At 34.6% G+C, this 11862-nt stretch overlaps 1 protein-coding gene across 1 annotated transcript in view; it reads left to right on the top strand.

Moving 5' to 3' along the window:
* The window catches only part of USP34 (ubiquitin specific peptidase 34), a 141254-nt gene that overhangs the window by 62711 nt on the left and 66681 nt on the right, over positions 1 to 11862 (top strand). The window contains exons 16-27 of the mRNA XM_050893030.1: positions 360 to 574; positions 2337 to 2452; positions 2536 to 2663; positions 3811 to 3900; positions 4762 to 4857; positions 5985 to 6067; positions 7411 to 7565; positions 8460 to 8573; positions 9527 to 9626; positions 9767 to 9926; positions 10355 to 10481; positions 10579 to 10726. Of these exons, the coding sequence (XP_050748987.1) occupies positions 360 to 574; positions 2337 to 2452; positions 2536 to 2663; positions 3811 to 3900; positions 4762 to 4857; positions 5985 to 6067; positions 7411 to 7565; positions 8460 to 8573; positions 9527 to 9626; positions 9767 to 9926; positions 10355 to 10481; positions 10579 to 10726 (1532 nt within the window). The remainder of the gene's footprint in view (positions 1 to 359; positions 575 to 2336; positions 2453 to 2535; positions 2664 to 3810; positions 3901 to 4761; positions 4858 to 5984; positions 6068 to 7410; positions 7566 to 8459; positions 8574 to 9526; positions 9627 to 9766; positions 9927 to 10354; positions 10482 to 10578; positions 10727 to 11862) is intronic.

Raw genomic sequence — 11862 nt, 5'->3', positions numbered from 1 at the left:
ATTTTGTCTAACAGAGATGGTAGTTATTGCAGATAGTTACACAGTAATCTGTTTTGTTAACATCTGATTAAAGTTTTTTGTAACGTTTTTGTATTGAATAAATAAGACAACATTTAACAAAATGTTAAAATTGTTTTGGAAAATGCTGTGTTTAATTAACATCAAAGAAGTCAACACAATCATCGTGATAGTGAGCCCTTCAATTTATCTGTAATTGTTTTTCAAATTCATATGAAGGTCTGCTGTTCAGACAGATGATTCACCCTGACTTTAGCTTTAGGGAGATGTCTACTCACTTGTAGTCTTCTATAAACAACTTTCTCTTTGATATTGTCCATTCTAATATTCTTCTTTGACAGGCATATGGTTGATGATATGCTAAGTGCAGATGATGTCAGTTGCAGTAGCTCCCAAGTCAGTGCAAAATCAGAGAAAAATATGGCTGATTTTGATGGGGAAGAGTCTGGCTGTGAAGAAGAGCTTGTACAGATTAATTCACATGCTGAGCTAACATCTCATCTTCAGCAGCACCTTCCTAACCTTGCCTCTATCTATCATGAACATCTTAGTCAAGGTAAGAGTGATAAAAAGAAAACAGAAAAACATTGTACTTCTAACTCGGTTTTATATAATTTTGAATTAGTCTCCAATAATTAAAATAATGAAATTATTTTAACCATACATGTGTATTTGCCCAGAGAAACCACAGTGACTACTGAGATTTTACTGCTTCTCGAAGAGATTCATTTTTGTATCACATTACATGTAGCTGTGTTTACCTTTTTAAAATTTTTTTCCCCCCATTTCTACCGGAACTTTTAATGCAAGTTAAAACAAATAAAGGCACTAAAGAGCCTAGCAAATGTTTTTTCTAATCAGTTATTAAAGTAAAAAGAAAGGTGGTATTGAAATGCAAGATTTTTTTTCTTCTCTCTGAAACCTTACACATTTTTTCTTCTGGTGGGTGGATCTTATTGTGATTCTGTACATTTGTCATCTTAAATGAATTAACCATAATGGGATGTACAGAGGATAATTTTGGAAAAATGAGTTAAAATATAACTTGATATCATCGGGAGCTTGCCTTCAAGGACATTTTATGCTATTTCATCTTACACTGCCAAATCTTCTAGTTTACTTCAGGGTGCAATTTAAGATGCTACTAAAACACTTCTCAAGAATTATATCATCCTTCCATATGCTATTGTGGCAGCTTTATTTTCTGTTTTATCCTCCTTTTAAATATAATGGAGGGTATGGTTAGTGAAGGTTTGACATTTTTCTTCACTCATCTGGCAGAACCAAGTTTGCTATCTTCCAGCAGACAGTAAAACCAGTACTATTTATATCTTTTCCTGAGACACAGTTGAGTAAGAAGTCTCTTTTTTTTCTTTAGGCTTAACATTTCTTGTTATGTGGAACTGAATTATAATTTCAGCCTGACATAGAAAATTTGGAAGGATTTTTTTTTTTTCTACACTACAGAGTTGAATAAACTACTGAAACTTTGTAGTTAAAACATGCTGTAAATCAGCATATTTTTTCAATATTTTTCATAGATATTACACATCTTACTGAAGATCCAAACTATTGTTTGGGCATGAGGCCTGCAGCGCAGGTTATTTTTGACACCCCTAGTTTTGCACGTGCAAATAATTACAGTGTTCTGCACGCAGTCTAAATTTTCTACTTGACTTTGCTGTTACATGAAAATAGTATCAAATAGTAGATAATGAATGGTGCCAGCTGTGGCCACATAGAAGAAGGAAAATGTCTATCAGTGTTTATGAAAACATGATGAGTTTCTAAAATCAAGCACTTTGATACTCTATCGTATATAAAAAATGGTGTTTGTTTTTCCTGTTCTTTAGTTAGATATAGGAGATCATGCAGTATGAGGGGAATTTATTGAAATGTGCTGCTTTCTTGCTTTCCAACCATGGTAGTTATAAAAATACTTCTCTTCGGACCACAGCACTACAGAAAGACTTAAGAAATATTTTAATTACACTATGAATTAAATCTAATTAAATTAAAAAGCAATTGCACCTGCATCTGCAGTTCTTAAGTACTGTTTTTATTGCACCTTGCCATTAGCCAAAAACAGTGTAAATATTGGCTTAACTGTCCTGTTGACTTCTTGTATGGTCATAATGTTTTGTCTTCTTTTAAGAACCCATATGTGGAAAAAGGCTGCAATTACAATGTTGTTGTATGCAATTTAAAATAGCCAAGTTTACAAATAAGGCCTGTTGTTGTTCATGCACTTAGGGAATAATGTTCAGATTAGATAGTTCCTTCTATTTATTCAATAACGGTCTTTATATTTTGTTCAGGACCAGCAGTTCATAAACATCAATATAATAGCAATGCGGTGACGGACATTAATTTGGATAATGTTTGTAAGAAAGGAAATACCCTTTTGTGGGATCTGGTCCAGGATGAAGATGCAGTAAGTTGAATACCAGAAAAAAACATTTTTTAAAAGAAAATAACTATATACTATTCAGTGACCTTTCTTTCTACTTGCTGTAGATTCATCTCTCTGAAGGGTTAATAAATGAAGCAGAGAAGCTGCTCTGTTCTTTAGTATGCTGGTTCACTGACAGACAGATTCGAATGAGATTTATTGAAGGCTGCTTAGAAAATTTAGCAAACAACAGGTAACAAATCATAAATTATCTGCTTTTACATGTATCTATTTTTGCAACATATAGGAAATCCAAGTTGACTGTAATGGTTATTTCATTTTACAGGAAGACAAACCAGACAAAAGCAAAAGTATAAAAATAGTTTTCAAGGTGTTATGGGTGTATCTGATGTTCCATTTTTCTATTCTATCAGTGTCCTGAATTTCTCGTCTTGTTGCATTTGTCTGTTCTCCCTTCTGCCAGAGGTTACTGCCTTCCTACCATTTGGTAAAATCGGGTCCACATCTTAGCCAGTTGAGTGCAAGGTCAAGCGCCTTAGCATAAGCATTTTGAACTGAATATTTAGATTTTACGTGCAAGCAGCTGAGGAACAGACAAGGTCTTTTCCGCCAAGTCTGTTGTGGGGTCTAATTTCTGTGAAGAAGCAGCTGGAGGTAGAAGTAATACCTTGACCTAACATAACTTGTTTTAATACCAGCCAAAGCTGTGAGATTGTGCAGTTTGAAGACTGGCAAAGTGGGATTTATTTCGTTGGTAAAACCAGTCAACTGCTGGACATCACCTGCAGTGTTATGTTGTTACCTTTTTGCTAAGAACTGTATTTGTGAGATGAGTTGCAAGCGTACTGAGATATTAATTAATAAAAGAAATGTGAAGATATTTACACTGATACAAAAGTTCTGTTACATGCAGTTTATGCACTTCTTCAGTTTTCCTAGGTAGTTGTCTTACCATACACACCTACTTGTATCTGTAATGAGTTTGAGGCAGATTTATTTCTGCTATGTCATCTGTTTGTAGAAAAACCCTACTCATTTTGCGGAAATTTCAAAAGATAAGTTTTATGAAACTCAAAAATAAGAATTTATCTTTTGAAATTTAAATAATTTTTTATAAGAAAAATGTATACTGTTTTATTTTTATACTTGTCCAACAGCTGTGTGTCCAAGGTATTACATGTAAAGAATTTGAAGTTTGTGTAGTTTAGCTTCAGAACACTAATTGGCTGACATGATGGTAAATGTCACACGGGAATTTACAGTGCTTTCAGTTAGCCTTTTTGCTCACTGAACCTGAGCTTCTCAAAGTAATTTTAAAATTGACTGTTTTGATTTTGTAACAATCATATATTGTCATCATTTCTCTCTTTCTCCTTTAGATCAGTAGTAGTTTCGCTTCGTCTTCTTCCAAAGCTGTTTGGGACGTTTCAGCAATTTGGGAGCAGTTATGATACACATTGGATAACAATGTAAGTAGCCCCCTGTCCCCCAACAGACTAAACCAACAGAAGTGATGACGTTTAGGCGACTACGGCAAGGCTTGCTCCTTTAGTGTGGTCCAAATTAATAATGACGTAAGGTTATCATCTGTATGTTGTCTCGCATAGATGTATGAGCTTCTCTAGTCACTCAGGCCTAGATTTCTTTGTAATACACGCTACTGTCATAACTGAGGTGAAGACTAATTTATTTTTCTTTTAATCTGCCCCTCCCCCCTTTAAATCCCAAAGGACTTGCAGACAGTATTAGACATCCACTAATAGTATATTGTAAAAGGTTGTAATAACTTGATGTTACGTCATTCTGTTCTGATTGTATATCAAATGTTTCTCAATAATAAAAAATTTGGTTTATAAGGAAACCTTTCAAATGTGAAGATACATAGTATAGCATTCCTTACGAGAACAAACTACATAACTAGCTGGTGTATCTATAGAGAACGGACTACTGGGACTTCTGGGAAAGATTACAGTGATTATCAGCAATTTTTCTTGGCCTTTTTGACATGACGTTTAAATATATGCCCAGTTCTGAGTTTTGGCTTAGACTTTTTCTGAATTAGGGCCTTTAGGAACAGTTTTCATGGTCTCAAAAGGGAGTGTTCTGTCAGTCCTATGCCTGAAAATAACGCCATTGTGGAGCTTTATGGATGACAAGGAAGAAGAGAGTACTGTACTGGAAAATACTCCTGAATTCATGGTAGATGGAAAATTGAATGTTTACTTTGGTTTTATGTGTATGCAGTTTTCCTATAGTAGCTGTCTAATTTCTGTAGCTTTTCTAATTTTTTAAGCAAACCATAATACTTTCTGCCATTTAAATTGACACAGGTGGGCAGAAAAGGAACTTAATATGATGAAACTTTTCTTTGATAATTTGGTACACTACATTCAGGCAGTCAGGGAAGGACGACATAAACATGCATTGTAAGTACACAACTGACTTTGAGTGTTTGATATTTTATGTTTTTAAACGTTTCTTTTCTGCTTTTCTTCTGGTGCTCTGATGTGTTCTTAGAAGTAAATACTTTCTATAGGGACATTACATGCTTAGGGAGACAAAGGTCTGTAAAAACAGTAACATTTTAAATAGCTTCCTTTTCCTTAAAAAAAACCACGCAACAACTCTCATGTCATTTTTGTTAGACATTATGTTGAATATTTGCTTACAAATAAAGCACGAAGATTTTATATTTTCAAATCAATTTAAAGTGATTTCATATCATAAAACTGTTCAAATGTTTCAGTTTTAAAATCTGTTATCATTAACCTTTGCAGTTGTTTTTTTTCTGTTTAACACATTCATCCACACTTTCCAATCTGTATGATTTAAAATCAGAGGTATATACACAAGCAATACAATTTCTAGCTTCCCAATCCCGGAGGAATAGACTATTCATGTTTTGACAGATGTCAAGGTCAATATGTAAATATGGGCATCCACAATTGAAAAATGTTGCTATTTATGGGTCAAAATTTTACTTCATCATACTCCTTCATATTGGACATTGCTCTAGTAAGAAATTACTTCAGAAGCTGTTTGATAGTGGGATGAATTGCTTTAAATTCAGGCAAAATGATACATTGTTCTGCTCCTTTGACCATTAAGCTTCTACCTTAGAAATATAGTTAATATTTTTATATAAGTTTTGAGAATATTTTAATAAAGAATATATATCAGCTGGGATCAGAAATTCAGAGTAGAAGTATCAGCATTTTACAAGTTAGGGAAAAAAGGTCAGATCCTGCAAAGTGCTAATGACAAAATGATGCACTTGAATTGGACTGTATGCCAAAAAAAACCCCACTCCCACCCCCCCAAAAAGCAACAAAAGAAGTACCTTATCTAGTAATGACTAGTGTGTCATTCCACTTGTTCGGTGTGGTTCTGTAATGTGTACAACTGGAGTCTAGACGATATACTGAACTAGAAGTTCAGAAAGAAACTTATAAGAAAAAATTATTTATGCTTTTAAGAGGCATGTGTATGAGTGGGAAAAAAGTTACGACAATAAACAAATAAACTTCTGGTTTTATACAAATTTAAATTTTAGATACAGCCACAGTGCAGAAGTTCAGGTTCGTCTTCAATTCCTGACGTGTGTGTTTTCAACTCTAGGATCACCAGATCATTTCAGTAAGTATTTGAGATTACCTTATCAGAGAAGCACCTCATAGTAAGGCTCACATAGTTCTTAATAATCAATGTTAACTTAAATAAATATGGTATTTTAAACATACAATTTTAAATAATCTCTGATACTGTTTCAAAAGAAGGAAGATTTTTTTTAACGAAAGCACAGAACCAACATTGGAGTTTAGATTCTATTGCAGTTCTGTGAGAACAAATTTTTATGTTCTCTCTGCTTCAGTTTTTCTAAATATTAGGATTGTAGTAATTACTGAAATGACGACAATATATTCTGTATTTGTGGGTTTTGGTTCATGTCCATAATGTTCCCAGAGATCTCTTACTGGAGTGCACTGTGAGTTGTGATACCAGAAAGGAATAATTCTTTATATTTTAATACTGTCAGAAATTGGTTTACACTTCTGCGAAAGTAGTATTGTGTATGATGGTTGATCTGTACAGATGCTGAAATCTTTTCACTCTAAAAGGTTAAAAATAGAAATCTTTTGATGTGGCTGATGGAATTCAAAGTCGAACATAATTTGCTGTGTTTTTAGTAACCCTTGGGGCCTTTCCCTTCCATAAACTCTTTTGGCTGTTCTCTTCTTAAGCCCTTGCAAACTAACAGCCTTCAGTGTTGTTTCAGCATCAGTTCTGTATAGGCTTTCGGTTGATTGTATATGGAAGTCATTTAGTAAGACGATTGAAGGGAGGAGTCATTTGGGTAGTCTCATTATAGGTAGTCAAAGTTGGCATACAATGCATGGCTTGTCCCTCTGGTCATTAGAGTACAATACAGGAAGGAATGAGAATGTCTGTAGCCAAGAGAAAAAAAACTTTAACACCGTATTTGCTATTGTTGCTAGGATAGCCACAATTCTTTTTAAAGAAATTTGTTAAGATCACAAATGTTTATATGCCAGCTAAGAAAATAAACCTACTGTTCTCTTGAAAGGAGAAGCAATGAAATAGTTACAGAGATACTATTTTCAGCCAGTCTCAATACCCAGCTCAAAGCTGGACTCTATGTTGTGCCCACCAATTACTTATGAACTGAGAAACCACCTGCTGTTTGGTATGAGATCCCAGGTCAGCCCACGCTACTCATTGGTTTAGTAACAACTGACAGCACTAATGACCAAAACCTGTAGCTGATTGCCAGCTCTAAAAAGGGAAAAGTGTATGATTCCTAATCGGTAGGTGGTGCATTTTTCTTCTTTTGTTTCCGAAAACTTCTTGTCCTGACAAAAACTATTCTGATTTTTCTGTATGTATTCTTGGGTTTTGTAGAATATCACTATATATTTGGTGCTATAAAGGAGTAGTTAAAAATACTTCCCTAATTTTAGGGTTGAGTTTAGAACAAGTGGACATACTGTGGCACTGCTTAGTAGAAGATTCTGAATGTTACGATGATGCACTACACTGGTTCTTAAATCAAGTACGAAGTAAAGATCAGCATGCTATGGGTATGGAGACTTACAAGCATCTTTTTTTGGAAAAGGTATGTAGAGAGTTATTTGCAACCTTATAATTCTAGTAAAAGTAAGTGTTTCTTTCCATATCGGCACTATTTAACTTATTTAAAATTGTTTCTATGAAAAATATGTCTTCAGTAGTCTGGGAGGGCCCCACTTGTCATGCAATGATTTTTCTCTGCTGGGAGGGAAGAGGGGAACTGTTTGGCATGAATTCTTTTCACACTAGTATTTACTTGAGTGTTTCTTTGCAAATAGCTTGTGTGTTGTATCTGAAACTAGGTAGCACTTCATTTCAATTTGAAAAAAAGCCACCCAAAACTATACTTTCCTTTATGATATATAGCTTACCTGAGTAAAAAAATTAGTTTTCTTCTTTTTGGGAGGGGCGTATAAATCTCATCGATACATCCACCAAAAATACGAACATGCAGCAGTAGAGCTTTTTGCAAGGGGTCCCATCCATTTCAACAGATGACATTACAAAATGACTAGATTGTGCAATAATTAATGTAGTCTAGTTCTTTTTCAAGGTTACACAGTTTTTTGTCTAGTTTTGTAAGCGTATGAGTTTTTTGAATGGACACATCATGTAGGCTAACAAATTGTCCTGCTGTTGATAAGTTAAGCAGCTAATGTTACAATAATAATTTTTGTTCCCTCTGCACTATTACAGTCCCAATCAGTGGTAGAGAAAAGAGGTTTGTTTAAGCCAATTATAGTTGATTTTTTGTATTGTATATAAAATTCGGAGAGTGTGATCTTTTGCAAGAATAGATTTTAATTGATCTACTACATTCAAATACGGTCGGTAGTAACAATGACATTTTTCTGTGCTAATGAAATAAATACCCTGTAATTGCTATCCATCCCATCACTGAATTTCTTTTCCCATACTAAAGTGCATTCATTTTATTTAGATGCCACAACTAAAACCTGAAACTATTAGTATGACTGGCCTAAACCTCTTCCAGCATTTGTGTAATTTGGCTCGATTGGCTACTAGTGCATATGATGGTGGCTCAAACTCAGAGGTAAGCCTAGATTCTGTGCTCATGTTTTTCTTCTTTCTGAGGGAAGGGGAAAGTTAAATTACTTATCTGCAACGGCGTATCTCTTGAGAACTTACTGGCTTGAATATTGTTTATGGGTTTGAGATAGTAATGCCACAGCGCATAGTGGTGGGCTCTGTACAGATTACTGCCTTGAGGAGAGCCCGGGGAGCTCAGGACTCAAAAGTTCCAAATGTGGGACAGTGAAATGGAAATAAAAGAGGCCAATGATCCTGACCTTCCCTCATGACTTTGAGCGCGTGTGGCTTTTGTATCTAGAGGTAGAGATAGGAAACCACAAAGAGGGGGATGCCTCTTGCCTGCATATCTTTGTGCAGTTTATCATATTCTTAGCATAACTGAACTGTATTCACTATCGTGTTAAAGAATGGGTTTGTAACATTTACTTTTCTAAATAAGAAGATTCAGATGACAGTGTATTAGGCATATTTAATTCTGACTAGAAATCTGTTGTAAAATGTGTCTCAGTTTACGTATGATGTGCTTTAGAAGTTCTTCTGTAGTCTTCTGTACAAACTATCTCAGAAATAAAATGATATATAGGATATTTTTCTGTGAATTGATTTGAGGCAATTTTTTATTAAAATGTCTATTCTTGCAATGAATACCAATTATAGTTGTGGTTTTAAGGCTTCATTTAAAAGTATTCCTGTTTGTCAAAAATGAAAATTCACTCTCTTGAATTTTAACCAGTTCTCCTCATGCTTCAAAGTATGAAAATGTTTCTGTGAAACAAGAGTTTTATAGTAATTGATGTGTGCAGTGATGAGAGCCCGAGCAGAGGAAAAACGCAGATATTTTTAGTAATTGTGTCAAGAGGCAAATAAAATGTCTCAGGTCAGACAAGCATCACTCCCAGTAAAATAATGAGGCAGCGTTTTGTTTCTGTGTTTGTTTTCCTTTTGTCAAAACAGTTGTGTGGCATGGACCAATTCTGGGGTATTGCTTTAAGAGCACAGTCTGGTGACGTCAGTCGAGCAGCTATCCAGTATATCAACTCTTATTATATCAATGGTATGAATTTGCATTTTTATTTTTGTTTTCTGTTTAAAATGTTGTAAAGAATATCTAGTGTTATCCTCTTTTTATTCTTAGTATTAAAATGCATAGTCTCGAAGTTGTGCTTATATGATTTACTTTAACTGATGTTACAGGTAAAACTGGTCTTGAAAAAGAACAGGAATTTATTAGCAAGTGTATGGAGAGTCTGATGATAGCTTCTAGTAACCTTGAGCAAGACTCTCATTCAAGTCTGACCATTATTGAAAGAGGACTCTTAATGCTGAAGACACACCTGGAGGCTTTTAGGAGAAGGTAAATAGCTCTATTGATATATTTGGATACAGAATTTATTTCCATTCCTCTTATTGCAATGCTGAATGAGTTATGAGTTACTATTAATTTAAGTAATAGTTTCTTCATTTGTGTAAAGACAAGACAGCAGTGGATAATTCGGAAGGGTAATATATAAGATTTAAACAGTTCCCAGAGTTGGCCCTTGTCCTTGTATAAATATGTATGGATGTGGTTCATGTTTCCCCATCCCTTGCCAAAGAAACTTCTTCAAAGTTGTTTTAGTTTTATTTGAAAAATAGTGAGAATATCAATAACTTCCTCTTATTTTGAAAAAAAACAGTGAATAAAGGTGCAAGTTTTGTCTTTCCTCTCATTGTTTATCAAACACTTGTGTTAAATAGGTTTTGACAAAAATACTTTTTCAATGTTTTTACCTGCTTCTTAAGGTTTGCGTATCATCTGAGACAGTGGCAGATTGAAGGCACTGGTATCAGCAGTCACTTGAAAGCCCTGAGTGACAAACAGTCACTACCACTAAGAATTGTATGTCAGCCAGCTGGACTTCCTGACAAGGTAAGTTAAAAGCCCTTTTAAAAGTACATCCTCCATTGTTAAATTTCCGTAATGTCCACTGTGCACTTTGAAAAATAAAATACGTGTTTTATTTCAGATGACTATAGAAATGTATCCTAGTGATCAGGTGGCTGATCTACGGGCGGAAGTCACCCATTGGTACGAAAATTTGCAGAAGGAGCAGATAAATCAACAAGCACAGCTTCAGGAGTTTGGCCAAAGCAGCCGCAAAGGGGATTTCCCTGGTAAGCTGTAGTACTCATAACTGTTTTTTTTGCCCTTAGGAGGGTTCGTCCATTTAGAGCTTAGAAGATTGTGGTTTTTTCTTCCCCAGATATCCTAAATAAGCAAGCATTATGATTTATTTTCTTCTAGCTGTAGTTATAGTTAGCATCACCCTCACTTCTAATTAATAGCGTTGTTTCTTGAGCACTACCATTTATTTGAAATAGCAAAGAAAATGTAGATCTGCCAAAGGTCCTTAGATCTAGCCAAGCTCCCAAGTCCCAATAGGCTTTTCCCCACATTATTTTTCTTCTCGTTTTAATTAATTACGTTGTTTTCTGTGATTTGGAGATTCTGTTACATAGAACCTTATTCTATGTTTTGTGAAATTTATTTCTGGCTCTGCCATTGATTCAGAATTTGAAGCCATAATTCAAATTCATAATTTATACTCTACATATATGTATTCCAGTCAGGTTTAGGATTTTCCCTACTCCTGCAACTGCTTTTTAATTTACGATCATCCTGCAGCAAAAATGATCATTCATCTTATTTTGATGCTCTTAATTTGGAATGTCACCTTGCTCCTGAGGTGGTCATTGCTTGCTTACAGTGTGATGAATATGCATCCTGTTGTTGTTCCCTTTCTTTATGTGTTTTTGAGTGAATGAAAATTACTGCTTTATCCTTTAGGAGGAGGACATTTTCTAAATCCTACTGATGCTATATATTATAGCATTCTTATCGGTTATTGCTGTTCAAAATGTTATTGTTTTCTGAATTATCTTCTCCTCAGTGTTTTGTTTTCATTCTTTCTCATTATGAGCAAGAGTTAGCATGTAATGCATATTACCTGAACAAATTTTGTCCATGAACATCTTTTTCCAACACCACTGACCATTAGTAAATGTGTAAACATGAATCTGACTTTCTTTTCATAGTTTAACAACTTCTTAAAAAAAAGTTTTAATGAAGACACACTGTCAGTAACCCAGACTGAATTTAAGCATCTTAATTACCTTCTTTGTAAAGTCCTTTTCCAGCTACTCGTCAGAAGCGGTTTTAGTAAAGACACTATCTTGTTTTCCACCAAGTATAGCCACACAGCAGAAATTTTTGGTTTTGTTTTAGCTGGGATTTTAGAAACACACGATTC

The sequence above is a fragment of the Gymnogyps californianus genome, chromosome 3, assembly GCF_018139145.2.
Source record: "Gymnogyps californianus isolate 813 chromosome 3, ASM1813914v2, whole genome shotgun sequence".
Classification (NCBI taxonomy): domain Eukaryota; kingdom Metazoa; phylum Chordata; class Aves; order Accipitriformes; family Cathartidae; genus Gymnogyps; species Gymnogyps californianus.
This window is presented reverse-complemented; position numbering and strand designations above follow the sequence as displayed.